Source organism: Polyodon spathula, chromosome 22, assembly GCF_017654505.1.
Source record: "Polyodon spathula isolate WHYD16114869_AA chromosome 22, ASM1765450v1, whole genome shotgun sequence".
Taxonomy (NCBI): domain Eukaryota; kingdom Metazoa; phylum Chordata; class Actinopteri; order Acipenseriformes; family Polyodontidae; genus Polyodon; species Polyodon spathula.
The window spans coordinates 28,538,860-28,557,246 of NC_054555.1; the positions used below are offsets into that span (position 1 = coordinate 28,538,860).

The window sequence follows — 18,387 nt, forward strand, 5'->3', positions numbered from 1 at the left end:
ACCATGGGAAACCTTTACAAGGGGCATGCTATCTATCTAACAAGTCAATAAATCAATCACACTGATCTGGACAGTCAGACTATCTCATGTAATGCCAAAGTGATTTCAGACAGCACCTTCGCTGTGCCATTGTGTTCTGTTAGACAGGACTGTATCTTTATAAAGGCAGCAGACAGACAGCAGAACATCTTTGTGCAATCCTGCTGCGTCTCAATCGCCTGCCCTTGAAGCATCGAGATTCTCTCTCTCTGCTCTGTGTGTGTGGCTCTGTCTGATTCTCCGCTGTGTTATCTTACCTCTGTTTCTCCTGGCTGCAGTTTTGTTCCTCAGGGCTTTTTACTATCTGGCTCCTCTGGTTTCTGATCTAGTGGCCTTTCTCCGCTACCGTTCCCACCGCCTCGTGGTACCCCCCCTCCTGCCGTCGAGGTGAGCCTCACTGCACCATCCCACCCCCTCACTGACGCCAGCCTCCAGCCACCCCTTCCACCATAACGCCATCTCATTGCCTCGACGTATTCATTTATTTCCTGCAGATTGCATGACATCGGATTGCTTAACGATGGTATTCAATCACATCGTTGCTTTTCTACCCGGGGGGGGGGGGGGGGGGGGGCATGTCACATCTGCCACTGTCCTCTTCATTTCAAAAGGTGCTGTAAAGGTGAAAATGAAAAGTGTTATAACTGTAATGTAAAGTGCAAGAGGAGCCGTTTGCAGATGTGAGGTCAGACACAATCCAAGAGCAAATCAGATCGAGTTCTGCCTTGGAGAAGAGACCTAAGAGATTCGCTGCAAAATCAACTAGTGTCCTGACCCTCTCTGTGTCTCTGCCTTTCTCTCTGTAAATCACCAAGTGTCCTGACCCTCTCTGTGTCTCTGCCTCTCTCTGTAAATCACAGTGCCCTGACCCTCTCTGTGTCTCTGCCTCTCTGTAAATCACAAAGCGTCCTGATCCTCTCTGTGTCTCTGCCTCTCTCTGTAAATCACAGTGCCCTGACCCTCTCTGTGTCTCTGCCTCTCTCTGTAAATCACAAAGCGTCCTGATCCTCTCTGTGTCTCTGCCTCTCTGTAAATCACAAAGCGTCCTGATCCTCTCTGTGTCTCTGCCTCTCTCTGTAAATCACAAAGTCTCTGCCTCTCCTGATCCTCTCTGTGTCTCTGCCTCTCTCTGTAAATCACAAAGTGTCCTGATCCTCTCTGTGTCTCTCCTCTCTGTAAATGTGTCTCTGTCTCTGCCTCTCTGTAAATCACAAAGCAGTCCTGATCCTCTCTGTGTCTCTGCCTCTCTCTGTAAATCACAGAGCGTCCTGACCCTCTCTGTGTCTCTGCCTCTCTCTGTAAATCACAAAGCCCTGACCCTCTCTGTGTCTCTGCCTCTCTGTAAATCACAAAGCGTCCTGATCCTCTCTGTGTCTCTGCCTCTCTGTACCCTCTCTGTGTCTCTGCCTCTCTCCATTCCTAGTGTCCGGGACTAGGGAAGAGACACAGACGACAAGAAACTTTAGTGGTGTTCGTAATCACAAGCGTCCTGACCCTCTCTGTGTCTCTGCCTCTCTCTGTAAATCACAAAGCGTCCTGATCCTCTCTGTGTCTCTGCCTCTCTCTCTGTGTCTCTGCCTCTCTCTGTAAATCACAAAGCGTCCTGATCCTCTCTGTGTCTCTGCCTCTCTGTAAATCACAAAGCGTCCTGATCCTCTCAGTGTCTCTGCCTCTCTCTGTAAATCACAGTGCCCTGACCCTCTCTGTGTCTCTGCCTCTCTCTGTAAATCACAGTGCCCTGACCCTCTCTGTGTCTCTGCCTCTCTCTGTAAATCACAGTACCCTGACCCTCTCTGGGTCTCTGCCTCGCTCTGTAAAGTAAAGTCTCTCTCTCTCTCTCTCTCTCTCTCTCTCTCTCTCTCTCTCTCTCTCTCTCTCTCTCTCTCTCTCTCTCGTCAGGATGACATGCACAGGGTCATCGATCAGCAGCTGACAGACAAGCACCAGGAGGAGTGGAGCGAAACGCCCTATTCCTTCTCTAGGGGGGCGGGCCGACGCAGCAGAGCGCCTCCACACGCCAGGCTGGAGCGAGCCGGGAAGGACAGCGCCGCGGGAGGGGGCGAGGGGAAGAGCCTCTTCTCCTTCTTCAGGAAGAACTGAGCCTTTCAGATACTATCATATGACATTTTATATTTATATTCATAAAAAAAGAGACTGTCGTCAGCGAGGGCGAATCCAAAGAATGAAAAGTATTTTTTGCTAAAGGTTTAAGATCTAAATGTTTACATGAGTTCGGTTTCTGGAATTCGATTTAGACAAGGGATGCTCAATGGAAGGGGTCAACACAGTAATTATTGATATTTTTTGATGTTGATCGCAGGAAGTTTGATCCTACAGGAAGAAAATACAAAGCTGAGAATCGAGTCTGGTGAAAAAGATGGCGATGGAACACTGATGCTCTGAGTTGAGCTCGATACACACTAGTCATCACAGAAGCAAACTCCAATGATCAGAACTGGAATGCTGTCTCCAGAATTGTGAACAGGACTGTTTCCTGCAGGCTGTGATTCTTGAGTGCTTGGCAGTCAGGTTCCAGTTTCTGTCAAAGGCAGGAAGTCCGGAGAAACTATTTCCCTTTGTCCTTAATTTAGAACAAAAAAGCTTTCTGATCCCTCTCCCTGTATGAAAGTGTGTGCTCTGGAGTTATTTGAAATGTTTCCGATCTCTCTCCCTGTATGAAAGTGTGTGCTCTGGAGTTATTTGAAATGTTTCCGATCTCTCTCCCTGTATGAAAGTGTGTGCTCTGGAGTTATTTGAAATGTTTCCGATCTCTCTCCCTGTATGAAAGTGTGCGCTCTGGAGTTATCTGAAATGTTTCCGATCCCTCTCCCTGTATGAAAGTGTGCGCTCTGGAGTTATTTGAAATGTTTCCGATCCCTCTCCCTGTATGAAAGTGTGCGCTCTGGAGTTATTTGAAATGTTTTCGATCCCTCTCCCTGTATGAAAGTGTGCGCTCTGGAGTTATTTGAAATGTTTCCGATTCCTCTCCCTGTATGAAAGTGTGCGCTCTGGAGTTATTTGAAATGTTTCCGATTCCTCTCCCTGTATGAAAGGGTGCGCTCTGGAGTTATTTGAAATGTTTCCGATCTCTCTCCCTGTATGAAAGTGTGCGCTCTGGAGTTATTTGAAATGTTTCCGATCTCTCTCCTTGTATGAAAGGGTGTGCTCTGGAGTTATTTGAAATTCTAAACCCTGAAGCAATAGTGAACGTCTGGCACTTTATCTGCACCACAGAATAGGATTAGTCCCATTGAAATCCTGTTCGCTTTTAAAGGAAATTCAGCAGGATTGTATTTTGCAGAATAGGGAAGGGGTGGCAGTTTCTGAAAACACGGAGCACTTTGACAGGAGAACAATGTTATGATAATCTGTCAATCAATGGTGGTACTTTAATATGACAACTCAAAAGGGTGATTGTATGTTCTGTGTATAATGCTGTTCTTATGTATGTTGTACAGCTACATATATGTACACTGTTGGGGTGTAACTCGCTACATGTAAACTGTTGTTGTCATTTTTTCAGTAGTATCAAAGGGTTTGCTTCTTTTTAGGGACGGGTAGTGAAAATGTGAAAACATGACTTCTGGTTCCATGTTGTTTTTTCAAACCATGGGGATGTGAAGACACTTGAGCAGCACAGTTCAGACCTGGATCCCTTTTCATATCATCTCACTGCAAACCGGCTTCGGAGGAGGGATCAAGGGGGTCCCAGAGCTGGATCTTCAGAGAATATTTCCATCTGCAGCCTGACCAACCTGGAGAAAGCAGCTCTGAAAAACAGAAACTGGAACCACTTGCACTTCTTTCAAAACGAGAAGTTACTGTAACTAATTACAATTGTTAAAGTAACTCAACTATAACAAATTACTTTTGAAAAGTAACTTCCCCAACACTGTTTGTGTGTGTGTGTTGGACTGTAGAATGTGGAATGCAATGATTGATGGCTTAATGTATGAAACACTGTGGGCATCTTGCAATGTGAAAAATGATCATTTGTACATACAGAACATGCATAGTAAGGTACAGAAGACAGTTTACAGCTGTTCATTTTTCTATATGGAATTGAATTTCTAATGTAGAATGTACTATTTGTAATTATATTTAAAAAGTGTAGTGTTTTATATGCACCTGTATATGCTTATTTTTAGTATGAAAACCACTGTAAATACAGCTTTTTATAGTCCGGACTCCAAAGGAGTAATAATAAAATAAATAATTAAAAAAATCTATAAGTGTTTGTGCAAAAGCCATTGTGACACAATAAAGAGAAACGTTTTACAGTAACTTGTGTTTGTTAGACTTTACAAGAAAGATACCACATGCATTCTGTGAGCCATGCTTTCTGTCCCCCCCCCCCGCACGAAGGTTATTTGGCATTGGTCCCATTGTTTACGAGTTTATAAAACGGGCCATGACTATAACAGGATGACAAGCTACCATCAAATCAAGAGGGGTTTGATACCTCGAAGCAGCTGTGTGGCTTTAGTTTTGCAGTAATCAAACCAAGTGAACAGAGCCCTGGTCCTGGTGCCCTCACTTGGTTTGAAGTGCATTCGGTTTCACATCCAGGTCCTTCTCAACACCTCCAACTGAACCCAAGCAGACATCTATGCACAGCAAACTTCCCAAAACACAACCGTGTGGAAAAGGACCCTAAGCCACCTCCTTGCCCGGCTGGTACGCGGAGATGGGACGATGCCTGCTGTTCACTTCATTTCTTTTCATTGCATTGCTCCTGTGGTCTCCAGGCTTTCAGGCAATTTCTTGTCCCAAGAGGATCCACTCTGTGAAATAAAAAACCTTCAGCACTTCCACTGAAGCCCTGTTGAGAAATCAGTCTCAATCTGAATTGAAGGCGTGGTTCTCAGTACAACCCTGCATAATCTTAATATATACATACACACGGGATGATTCACCAAGGCTTCAAAGTGACCTCCATTCACGTCAATGCACATTTGTGTAGTTGAGATGCGTGGAAGTTTCACACCGAACCCGGGCACAACTTTGCAGGTGTGATGGGTGTAACACGTCAGCCATTGTTCTGCGGATCTGGAAGGGAGGATGTGTGTATATGTATGTATGTATAATATATATATATATACGTGTGTGTGTGTGTGTGTAGGTGGTGTGCCTTTTTGAATCATGCTATATATAACATTTTGTTGAAATTGAGTTATGGTTAAAATGATAGCCTCTGCGCCTTCAAATCCTTGTAAATTGAGAACCAACTGGAATTTCTATCCAAAACAGTTTTGCCTTACTCAAAACCACCCCATGAAAAAGACATAAACACATAGATTTACTGGAAGTGACTGTGAAAGGCCACTTCACTTATCTTACGAAATAAAGTCCTCTTCAACCATCTGCAATCGGAAATGCATCGTGCCTGTTACATTACTACAGTAAAAACAGCAGCATGCAGTGCACTTCAAACCATTTAAAAACCTCTGAAAACTTCAAACATAATATATATAGAGATATATATAGAGATATATATATATATATATATATATATATATATATAATTATTATATATATATATATATATATATATAGATAGATAGATAGATAGATAGATAGATAGATAGACAGAAGAGATAGATAGATAGATAGATAGATAGATATACAGTACTGTGCAAAAGTTTTAGGCAGGTGTGAAAAAAATGCAGTAAAGTAAGAATGCTTTCAAAAATAGACATGTTACTAGATTACATTTATCAATTAACTAAATGTAAAGTGAGTGAACAGAAGAAAAATCTCTCTCTGTCTATATATAGATAGATATATATATTAATTAACGAACCACCAAACCCAACGATTAGGAGGAAGTTCAACACTCTGAAACACAATTTACAAAACACCATTCCAGAGCAATACAAAAAGGGGGGGCTTCTTGTACTCTTATCAAATGTTAATTCTTTTAAAATGTTTATTATTGATTACATTGGCAGAGAGAAAATGAATAATACATCAACTCTCCAGTGTACAAGGAACCGCAGCTCAAGAGATTCAACTAAAAAAAAAACACAACTCGCTTTCCTTTTTCTTTTATTTTGTTCCATTCTCTTCCCATGGCTTTATGGTACAAGGTCCATTCCTTTCATATCTACAGGTGTGGTTTCCAGATTGTGCTGTACCCGGGCGCTATAGAAATGGTAAAGCAGGCTAACAAGTACAAATCCAAATTTGCAATTTATATATATTTTGCTTATATTTCTTTTTTTTTCCTCCTTTGTCCATAAAAAGGTTTAACCCCAAATCAACCCTGTTCTCCCTTTGTGAAGGTTAAAGGTGTGTTTTTTATTATTATTTTTAAAATCACAAAATAAATGTTGGAGAATAAGATGCTTGAGAGAGAGAGAGAGAGAGAGAGAGAGAGAGATGGAGGGACAGATGGAGCAGCTAATATGAGGGAAAAGTGCAAAAAAACAAGAGGCTGGCAGTCACCGATTGCTAACACACTGGTCAGCAAACTCAGATTAAGAACATTTATTTTAAAAAATGTACTCAAAGTTCATGATTTGTTGGCATCTGAATGCGTTAGACGAAGCGGTGAGAGGTGGAGATGGCAGGCAGACACAGAAGCGATGTACAATAGGTGCACAAATCCCCAATAGAAACAGTTCAGTCGCTGTCGGCGTTTTGTGATTTTCTAAATGTCCATGCAGTATGGAATGGAGAGGGACAAAAATTAATCCGACCAAAAAAAAAAAAAGGAGATATATATATTTCTGTGGGCGCTGCAACATCACCAGTGCAGTCTTCTTCTGTCCTCTCTATGCATTATTAAATAACATCACAGAACCAATGAATTAAAAAACAAAACTGCTCCAGGCATCTGGTAAAATCATCTGTTTTAATCTTCATGATCCTTGCGTCCGAAGGGGACTGTGTGGATTTGTGTTTTAAGTGGAGTCCGGTGCATCATTTCTTTTTGCTTGACGGTTAGCAGCATTTTTTCTTTCTTTTACTGTTTTTCGTCAGCTTCACAACATCGTTCTGCTGCTGCTGCTGCTGTTTGGCCACAACCTCTTTCTTTGCTTTCAGAACGAGCTCCGTGATGCAGTTGAACATCTGGGGAAAGAATGAAAAAAAAAAAAAAAAGGCATGTATAGAAAATGAAAAAGCATGTTAGTCACTTCAGTTTATTTCTGTCTGTAAACAGATGAAAAAATGAAAAGCCCAGGAAGGTTCGGATTTAAACTATTTAAATGATGGTGTCAACGCTGTTTAGACAAATTCAATCTGCTTCTAATAACTACGCTCTGCATAAGAAACATTCTGGGGTTCCAGTCGTTTGTCAGACAGGTTCCAGCAAGCCCAGCTCTTTAATCCTGATCCTCTGTGAACTCATACCTCCTCCACGTTCAGGTTTTCTTTTGCACTGGTCTCAAACAGGTGAATCCCCATCTGCTCTGCAAATTTCTGTGCATCGTTTGTCTCCACCACTTTCGACTGTGGATCGTCATTCTTGTTGCCCACTGAAAGAAGAGAGAATCAGGCGTGGATAAACCCCAGCGCAGCAAGGGACACTTTTCAATACAGCATGCCGACACAGCACGCTTACACAGACAATCCAACGATCCTCTGAAAAACTACTTCCGCTGCTTTAAACAAAACCAAATCTGCTAGCACTTCCAATCCCTACTGGAAAAACATAACTGCACACAGGTATTCTGAGCTTTTGATTGACAAGGGGAAAACACCTCATTTATATAGCAAAATAGTTTAAATAGAAAAAAAATGATAATAATTCCCAGAGAGCTAACAGCAGCGCTGAGATTTCCAAACACGACAGTCAAGCGCACCAGAAGTAATGTTGATGAGTCCCAGCACTCACCTAATATCCGGCAGACATCGTCACAATTCTGGTTAATTTCATGCAGCCACCGTTTGACGTTTACAAAGGATTCTGCACTGGTTACATCGTACACCACGATCACCCCATGCGTCCCTCTGTAGTACCTGCGGACAGGAAAGAAGGTGTTACAGTACACCTGGCAGAACTGAACAGAATGCTACAGTCATACAGCGCCTTCCACAAGCGCCAGCAAACAGCTGGCTGGCAGCCCCATGACCAGTATTCAAGAAATGGATATCACTGGTCTGCTCCAGCTTGTCTTAACTTCTTAAATCAAAAACACACCTAAAAAACATTTACCACTGCTGCTGACCAACTCAATAAAGCAAGCGCAACTTACTGCTGTCGAGTTCTGAAACGGGTTAAATAATCAGTTCAAGTTAGCATCACCAAAGCGAACACTGAGAACCTCCGAGCTGCGATGTGCTCTGGCACCACTAGGTGGAGCAGGTGTCCAGTCACCATGTGACTTACTAGAAATTGAAACCAATATGAGCGGCAATTCAGAGTCAACCTGCGGAATCACTTCCTCATGCGTGCCTGGAAGAGCAGCCAGGGGGGGGTTTGAATCCCAAGAAGCCAGCCCAGCAAAGACACATTCAACCCCTGCTGAAGAAAAGCCAAGGCAGGGTGCAGTGGTGCAGCAAGCTCTCTGGAGGGCTGGGATAGGAGTCTGCTGGTCTCAGCGATGGACATTACGGAACACATAAAACCAGCGCACGCACCCACACACACACACGATCGCACACGCACGCACGGTCTTCATAATCTCAAACTACATTCATTCAGGGAAACGCACTGTATAAAATCAGACTACTGGATCCATACAAGTCTCTGAAAAGTCTGTAACAAGTTTGGAGAAGTTATCATTTTCAGTTTACAGTTTGACGGACTGACAGGACCAGTGTGAAAAGGTCCACTTTTTGAATGAACATCACTAGCTTGCGTCCCCTATAGCAAGCTGTCTGTGCAGTTTTAAGGGCCCGTTATGCACTGATTCTGTCCGTCTGCCACACTTTACCAGGTGAACACAGTAACTTTCAAACTTTTACTCACCAGACTGTTATGCTACACTAACCTCCTACAAACATTACAAACGCCTTCAATATATACAAAACCTTCCACCAGTGATTCCATCACAACTGCTGCCATTACCTGCTAGATAACTGACTATGAGGATAGTAAGGTGTCCCTAGCTAGAGACTGTACAGTTCAGTTAGCTTTAGTGCATCTACCGGTGAGACGATGACCACTCAGAACCGGATCGCAGGGGCTGTGATTTTGCCTGCAAATCAAAGCTCAACCACCGAGTTCTCGTTAATGAAAACAGGAAAATGGCCATGCAGACTCAGCGTTAACGGAGAGCTGGCATGGGAGAGGATCTCACGCTTGCAGCCGGCACGCAGATAAACAAGCAAACTGGTCTGTCGCGATCCTCCCCCTCCCCCTCCTTCACCACCAAGCACTTGCTGTCTGCGGTCAGACCTTCACTACAGTCAAGCAGCGACGTGGCGCACAGGAAGCCTCAATGCAGTTTCAATGAATCAGGCACCTCTTTGTATCTCCACATTATGATAGTCTAAAAAACCAGTGCTATTACCTAGCAGGTTTCAAATCGCAATATATACATTAATCTCTAAAGTGAGACACAGAAGCACAACCCCGTCTCCAGGGACAGCCATGTGAATACAGCATGCTGCTCCTCCGTCACCTTCCTCAGATGCAACACTTTCTATTAACACAGTCAATCAGTCATCAGCTTCTGAAGAGGCCTGCAACACTTCTACCAGGAAATTCAAGATTTTCTATGCAGGGCTGACAATGTGTTAACTGCATTTTGAAAAGAACAGTGCACATATTTTTAAGCTGAATAAATATGATAGCTATATAACCACATACAGATAAAATAGCAGGTTGCATATCTGATGTTGAAAAAAGTGAAGATTTTCCAAGTTTCACATGTGCAGGACTGCAATGAATCTCAAATTCCTTACCAAAAACTACATGTAGTGTCAGTCGTGTTCCGGTAACTGGTCACAGCATCAGCTCTCTGGACTGAACAAGCCACAAAATGTACTGTATGTTTCAGACACCCAAGAAAATCATGTAGGAAAACGGCATTTCTCAAATATTAAAAATAGGTTCCAGGAAACGGCATAAAAAAACATTGTTATTTATTTATTTTTACTTTTCATATCCTATACAAATCAAAGCATTAAAAAAAGAAGTTTATTGATAAAGATCTTTATCAGAAGAAAAAATAGTTATCTTTTTCTGTTTGGTTTTTAAAAGGAAGAGGCGATCCTAACAATAATAATAATCCCAGCCTTTGCAAACAGTTCTTTAGGCCAGCTTTTAATTCAGGCTCACAATTTATTGTCCTGGCAGCTCCAGAACAGTTGTGGGCGGCTCCTTCAGGAAACACTCCCGGAAGCAGGGTTTTTATTTTTTTTCAGTCCGGAAAGGCAGCTCAAACCGACATCAGGACAGTGAAAGAGTAAACATCTCTGTGTCGCTCGTACACACCCCCCTCCAAGAACCACAGAGGCTTTGCAAAGACAATGCAGACACCGCAGGGCTGCAGCTTCACAGCTCAACACTACCAGCAGCGGCTCTGTAAGACTCCACAAGCACAGCAACTGCACAATAACGCATCACTGGGCGCTCATGACCGTGCTTACTCACACGTTGGCCAAGGCATTCGCACAAATCTTTGACTACTTGATTTGAAATATCAAAACACGTCAGGGACGAGCAGTTTACAACACTGGGAAATCAACTTGAACTGCACCATCCACGGCTGGAAATAACACTGGTTTTACTATGAGAATAAGAAGACACACCTGAGCTCCTTACCTGTACACTGTGGCTAACCTGGAATGGGTGAAATTGATACGCATTAGGAGTCTTATTTTTATGCCTGACACCATCCACTGTCAAACAGCAATCCACAGAGACCCTGCTGTATCAGAGACACCGTGTCAAACAGCAATCCACAGAGACCCTGCTGTATCAGAGACACCGTGTCAAACAGCAATCCACAGAGACCCTGCTGTATCAGAGACACCGTGTCAAACAGCAATCCACAGAGACCCTGCTGTATCAGAGACACCGTGTCAAACAGCAATCCACAGAGACCCTGCTGTATCAGAGACACCGTGTCAAACAGCAATCCACAGAGACCCTGCTGTATCAGAGACACCGTGTCAAACAGCAATCCACAGAGACCCTGCTGTATCAGAGACACCGTGTCAAACAGCAATCCACAGAGACCCTGCTGTATCAGAGACACCGTGTCAAACAGCAATCCACAGAGACCCTGCTGTATCAGAGACACCGTGTCAAACAGCAATCCACAGAGACCCTGCTGTATCAGAGACACCGTGTCAAACAGCAATCCACAGAGACCCTGCTGTATCAGAGACACCGTGTCAAACAGCAATCCACAGAGACCCTGCTGTATCAGAGACACCGTGTCAAACAGCAATCCACAGAGACCCTGCTGTATCAGAGACACCGTGTCAAACAGCAATCCAGAGACCCTGCTGTATCAGAGACACCGTGTCAAACAGCAATCCACAGAGACCCTGCTGTATCAGAGACACCGTGTCAAACAGCAATCCACAGAGACCCTGCTGTATCAGAGACACCGTGTCAAACAGCAATCCACAGAGACCATGCTGTATCAGAGACACCGTGTCAAACAGCAATCCACAGAGACCCTGCTGTATCAGAGACACCGTGTCAAACAGCAATCCACAGAGACCATGCTGTATCAGAGACAGTGTCAAACAGCAATCCACAGAGACCCTGCTGTATCAGGAGGACATCTGGAGTAAAGGGTTGGGTGTATAAAAGGTCAGGGGAAAGATAAATAATTCAGACCTTGTTTTAGACCTTTCAGACCTTATTTCTACTGCTATTTTTGGAAAATGTGCACATCTTAAAACATTTTTTTTATTTTTTTTTATTACGCAGCGCTGCTGCATACCAGCTTGGTTGCTATGACAATCGCTTACTGGCAGGCAAAGTTATGCCAGTGCCTTTCATGCATTTGTTGGGGGTTTTAAGACAAAAATAACACTTCATTCCATGGAATCAGACATGATTCTTAGCTGTGACCATTAAAACAGAACCAAAAAAAACAGCTTTACCAGAGAAACCTTTTACTGCTCGTGTTTCTGTGCATCACATCTCTTCTGCTGCAGATAATATTAATGAACAGTCATCGGTTGGTGTGTTTAATATACATATATTATTATATTATTATTATTATTATTATTATTATTATTATTATTATTATGTAACTTATTTTTTTAAACACACTATGTATTTTTTTTTTAAATGAATGCATTTATACACAAGCAAGCATTGCAACTGAAGCCACAGCCCACAACCCGAGCCCTGACTCCTAACCAGCAGCAGCTCCTATTCGATGAACTCTAAACGAGACCAGCTTCTCTATTTGTTTCATTCTTTACATTCAGTTGTCCGCGTATAAGAGTGCCGTTAACGTTAGCCATCACTGTCACCTCCTTATCCCCTCTCGGACACCCTTGCTGCCATTTCTGAAGAGCAGGACTGCTCAACAGTGCCGTGCACTAACACCCTCTGGCTCTCAGCTGCACAGTATCATCCCACCACTCTCTTTCTACTCTGAGTTTCATACTCTACAGATACCCCTCTGCTTCTATCTGCCTGTCGAAGAGCCAGCTATCTCTTGCCCTGTATCAAAAGTGAAAACACTTTGGTGCAGCAGAGACAAACTGCTTCAGCTGCAACAGATCTTCGGCTATCTTAATTCCCAATGGTTCAGACCAAACCCTATGTTCCCATCGGAATAAAAACTAGCACAACACGCATCCCATAATAATTTAGATTTAGCAGCTTTTTGATTCTGGGGGTTCATTCATACAGTAACTTCAAAACACACCCAAGTATAGACTCCAGTTATAGATTCCATTTACCAGTGATAATGAGGGCTAGCAATACTAAAGCACATTACCGTTGCAGAATGGACCTGTGTGGTCGGTTTAACACTCTCCGACCCCCAGCCGTACTCACGTTGATGTGATGGTGCGGAACCGCTCCTGTCCAGCTGTGTCCCAGATCTGAAGTTTCACTTTCTCACCATTGATCTCCACAGTCCGGATCTTGAAATCTACCCCAATCGTGGTAATGTAGCTACCTAAAAGAGAGAGACAGCATGCATGGAGGTCTATGGAAGCATTTCAATAAAACATCTTAGCTGCAGTAGTGTCCTGGGTAGGACATCTCCATTTACAGACAGTATCTTTTGCTTGTGTGTTTTACGAATTTCCTTTTGTAATCCCGCAGTGCAAGGTGACTTGGCAGGCACCCATCTTGATCAGGTCACACGGTCTAGCTAGAATTCAGAACAGAGTTGTAAGAACCCAAAACTGTCACTTCCTCATTCCCGGAAAAGGATCCTGCTTCCACAAGCTTTGATAAATTATAAAGTAACAGAGATAAGAGAATGATCCTCACCTGAAAAAGTGTTGTCTGCAAACCGCAACAGAAGACTGCTCTTCCCCACACCTGGAAAAACAAGACGAAAAACAAAATCGAATTATCATCTATATAAACCAAAAGGTAGGCAAAAACACATACATTACCTTTTCAAAGGTGTTTCAATCTGTTCTAGTAGAAGACTATAGTTCAGACTATAGCTGTAGGGTTGCACTGTTTATTAACCTGTGATATTTGGACTACAACACTCCTGACTGCAGTTTAACATCTCAACCCAGAGTCCATTCAGCAGTTCAAACAGAACGGTGCTGCTTGAGTGTACACGGGCCACACATTTCAGCCCCCGTTTTTTATTTGTAGTTTTTAATGAACGGGTTCGAAGTAGCCTCCTTTCCCCTGGCAGAATGTCATGGCAGTGCAGGAATGTAACCAGCACTTCACTGCAGTAATAAAAGCCCTTCCTGTCTTTGCTGGAGTTTCATTGGACTTGCCTGTGACAAGCTGCTCTCAGATATAAACAGCTGGGATTAAAACCCCCAGAATGGCTCACACTTCTTATCCCGATGTCTGGCATGTGAAGACACACTCTGTGGAAATCACTGGCAGGGTTAACGGACTGCTAGGAACCCCTGAAGTCATGTGCTTCATTTGTTGCTCATGCTTGTCTGTTTTTGTACCTGACTGTTTGAACGTACTCTGTAGAAGGAAGATGCACCTGGCTTGACAGAATTCTGTCAAAGCTACAGCCTCATCAATCGCTCTTCTTTCATCCCCTGAATCTCAAGCTGTAAATGGAACTGCTCTGCTCCCTCGCCCCCTAAGAGAAGGGCAGGCTTGAGGAATCCCTATAGGACACTTGCTTCAGACAGTATACAGCCTCCGTAGATAGAGAAGAAGCCTGTGTTCAGCCACCTGGCTGCTGCTAATCCAGAACCTTCATTAACAACGAACTGTCCAAAACAGAGAACCAAAACACCTGCAGCCCGGAGACAATGTCCTGCGCACTCCCTGGGGGTACCGCTCCCAGTTTACACAGCTGTACCCTGCACTGGCAGACTGGGCTGCAGCTGAATGGAGCTTCCACACAAACAAACAGTGCTGGCAGAACACAGCTGGCTGCAGCTGTGGAAAACATCATGCAGTCTCAATCTGCAGCCAGCCGCCAAAAGCTCTGGGGCATTTCTACTACTGTTCCCACCCTCCCCACATCCCCAGCTAAACTAGTGCACTGTAATGGATCGCTTTCATTTCCTCCTCTAGCTGGCAGCATTTCCACAAGCCTCAACACTGCTGCTTAAAACGATATCACTCAGATTAAGTTTTGTATTTCACTTATTAACAAAATGCTGGGCCACTCTGGCTTGTGGGAATTCGATTTAAATGTGTTGCTTTGAAGGTTTTCACATCTGCTTGACTAGCCACTGTGGTAACAAGCTAAAGTCATAGTAAAACCAAGAACGGCTCAAACGACTATGCAATGGGAGTCTTATTTCCAGCCCTGCTTTGTCTGTATCAGTAACACACAACATAGCACAGCACTTTACCTTCTGAATTCCAAGGCTGCTCAGTCTGTCTGTAAATAACTACAAAGACCAAATAAGGAATGTACCCAATGGCAAACAAGGCTTGCCGGTACAAAATCCTAGCTATAAAGCAAGCACAGATGAACCATGCAGCCTCTATTGTTATAGACCATATACAAAAGAAAAGTTTTCCAGGCAGTTCAAAATACTGAATGCACAAAAGGGCTTGGCTAACGCACTTATTGACAGAAGCTTGCTCTAGGCTTTATATGAGGATCAACTTGCAAATAGGTTCCATATTCAAAGAAAACATTTGCCACACTTGTTGCACAACAAATGTAATTATGAGGTTTTAAAATAGTAATGCAGAATTGTTTTTATGCATACTTTCACAAAATAGGACATCACACCATTTGGTTTTAAGCCTTTGACTGTCAGTGCAATGTTGAGGCACGGCAGAATCCTTCAAATTCAGCTTGGGGTCTCACATGAGGCAGGAGTAAAAGTACTGCTCCAACTGCAATACGTAACATTACACGCTTTCCACATGAAGAGCTTCTGTTAAGTAAACCACTGCGTGCTCACATCAGAGGAGATTCAACGAGGGTCTGTACTGGCTTCTCACAAAACAGCAGTAATTATTTACCATTAGGAAGTGACTGTTCTTTATGCAGTATTCTGAGAAGTTACAACATTGTTTTGTTCCTGAGCAGCCCCCCTTCCTTAAGAGTCCAACCAGGAACTTAATGTTTGTTTAAATCAGAATTGTTTTCCAGTGCAAACAAAAAGACCCCCACAGATAGAGACAGCCTATGATAATTGTAATAATCTGCAGCTAGCTACAGCTATTGATATTGATACAGAATAGTACAATACAGTTAAAGATGGGACGAGTTCAAACTAACATCTGGAGCGTTGGAAGACTCTTCAAGAGTCAGGCTGAGAATCACTGTTGTACATTCACAAGCAGTCCTTATACAACACAGCTGGATAAAAACAGTGGCTGGGAAATAATGGGCGAGTGAGACGATCAGAAGATCCATTTCTTCAGGAATGTGCAAGACTGTGAGACGAGCGATCGCTGGGGAAAACATATTCCTCACTGCTGAGAGAACTTCTACCACGAACAGCTTAAACTGAAAACTGTGCAGTGCATGAGACAGCAAACAGGGGTGGAAATAAGACTCCCATTCATAGCAGTTTCATCCATTGCTGATTTTACTATGAGCTTACACAGACACACCTGAGCTTGGTTCCTGTAACAATGGGGTTAATCGAGCTCATAGTAAAACCTGGAATGGGTGAAACTGCGATGCAACAGGAGTCTTATTTCCATCCCTGAATAATACAACACACAACAATAAGACACATTTCAGAAGTTAATTATCAGAGGTAATGTCTGATCAATGGAAAAGTATTCCAATAGATGTTTGCATGCTGAATGGGTTTGTTGTGACAGCTGCAGCATGCAGCCAGCCTTGATCGGGGAGAAATGATCATCCTTCATCCTGCTCATGATTGCTAGCTGCCAATACTTCCCTGATAAGCACACCCACTCCACCCAAAGACAAGATTCAAGCAGCTCTCCAGAGAACCCCACTTATCTAATCGAATACAGGAGGACTAGCTGGAGTGATCTGCAGGTCAAAAGCAGACTCAGAAATCCAGCTAGTCTAACGATACAGTAAACACATGTATTACTCTTTCACTCCAGTGTAAAGTTTGCATCACTGATCATTTATTTTTTTGAAAAGATAAAAATAAAAAACAACTTTTAGAAATATCTACAGTCTTAATTTCTGCCCTGGCGTGAATGGTACACATACTTCAATTCTTAAGGAGGAACAGTAGACTATACCTATCTTCTCACTGTTAGCATTCCAGCGCTTTTAATTTTTTTTTTATCAAAACACCCGCGAGTTATCAGCAGTACTATACCCGCTACCATGCTTAGTTTTACCCGTGCAATGCAAAACAAAAGACAAGTAAGAACTGTTGGACTCTTCCTGCAATCATAAAAGTATGAGGTTTGTTTTGAGGAGAGGCGTTACTGCTGCGCTTCTGGGTGATCGTTGTAAGCGAGACGAGCAATGCAGCTTCCATCTCGGATAACTTTCTCTGGCATGTTGTACTACGCGTTCCGATAATGTACAGCATTCACCGGGGATCACACTGTAACCCTCAGCATGTGCAAGTATAAATATACCGCGCTACACTGGAGTCAAACCCCGACTCAGCTGCATATCGAACTGTACGCATCAAAACTGCCTGTTTTATTACAATGTAAAAATAACAATAATAAAAAATACAATGAACAGCTAATTCCACGCCACGACCGATGCGTACTGCTACGTTGTGTGCAGTACCCTACAGCAGCGATATCCGTCGATTACTGTTTGGAAATGTGCTACAGGTGGTGCTTGCTAAATATCTCACAATGCACGTGAAAATTACGCAGAGCAGGACGCAGCTTGCACCGAGACGAATTCTTTAAATCTGCACCAAACCAGCAGAGAACAGACTGGATATCCGGTCTCAGAAGCCGAGGCGCCCAGCCCTGTGGTTCACTTACACCGCCCTAGCGTTACTAACAACAAACCCAAACCGCTCGGTTCGGTCCACACAGGACCTTCAAACCCCAGTCTGAACTACCCGTAACAGCGCAACACAACCCTCCCCTCCTGCCAACAGCACCCCGATCACAGCTCCCGACCGGTCCCCGCCTCTCCTTCCAAGAGGGGGGCCTGTTTCTCTTCCGAAATCCCCGGCTTTTCCTTACCGCTGTCCCCAATGATGAGCAGCTTAAAGAGGTAATCATAGTCCCTGGCCATGCCGGCTCTCGGTAGGTCCCCTTCCGCCTACTCCCTGTTTCTCTCCAGGAATCTGTCACCCTGCTGTTTGCGCGTGTTTTATTTTTCTCCCCGGTCTCCGAGCTCCTCCACCAGCGGCCTTCTCTCCTCGGTGTTTCGCGGTGTCAGCACTGCGTTCACCCGAAGAAACCAGCCGGAAACGCCGCTTCTCTGGAACGGTTTGACTGCACCCAACCCCAGCCAACCGGCAGCACTGCGCAGGCGCAGGAGGAGGCGGCGGCTGTCCAGCCTCAGTGCTGCCGCCCTGCGGCGAGGAGTCACACTACAGCGAGCCCGGCAGAATTAAAATCCGGTAACGTTTAATATTGAGAGCTGCCAGGAAACGCTACCCTCGGAAACCAAAAGATATCTTTAATGTGCAATACAGACGCGATACTGTGGCATGGTGTGAATGAAATTAGCTGCTAAGCGAGCAGCGTTCTTGTTCTACCCTATCCTAAGCTAAATTCACATAAATTATCCCCAAACTCCTTCGTCACTGCTTCACCCCCTCTTTCATTAATATATCTGATTAGTGCTGTCACTCACTCACACACTCACACACACACTTAAGACAGAAACATTGGGGCAGGTTCATGAAGTCAACGCCCAATTTTAATCCAAA

At 43.8% G+C, this 18,387-nt stretch overlaps 2 protein-coding genes across 3 annotated transcripts in view; one reads left to right on the top strand and one right to left on the bottom strand.

Moving 5' to 3' along the window:
• LOC121297110 (BICD family-like cargo adapter 1) overlaps nt 1-4,301 on the top strand; it is a 28,013-nt gene extending 23,712 nt beyond the window's left edge. The window contains exon 11 of the mRNA XM_041223150.1: nt 1,939-4,301. Within this exon, the coding sequence (XP_041079084.1) occupies nt 1,939-2,139 (201 nt within the window). The 3' untranslated portion in view covers nt 2,140-4,301. The remainder of the gene's footprint in view (nt 1-1,938) is intronic.
• Nucleotides 4,302-6,074: 1,773 nt separating this feature from the next.
• On the bottom strand, nt 6,075-17,995 carry rab35b (RAB35, member RAS oncogene family b). Of its 2 annotated transcripts, XM_041223148.1 has the most exons (6): nt 17,693-17,991; nt 13,409-13,459; nt 12,965-13,088; nt 7,880-8,004; nt 7,396-7,520; nt 6,075-7,113 (listed from the first exon to the last, which is right to left on the bottom strand). In XM_041223148.1, exons 1-6 carry the CDS (start codon nt 17,742-17,744, stop codon nt 6,985-6,987), a joined length of 606 nt encoding a protein of 201 aa, XP_041079082.1. In that variant the 5' UTR covers nt 17,745-17,991; the 3' UTR covers nt 6,075-6,984. The 2 variants fall into 2 exon arrangements, with proteins under 2 accessions (XP_041079082.1, XP_041079083.1); XM_041223149.1 differs by lacking the exon at nt 7,396-7,520 and having other exon boundaries at nt 7,007-7,113; nt 17,693-17,995.
• Nucleotides 17,996-18,387: the final 392 nt, after the last annotated feature.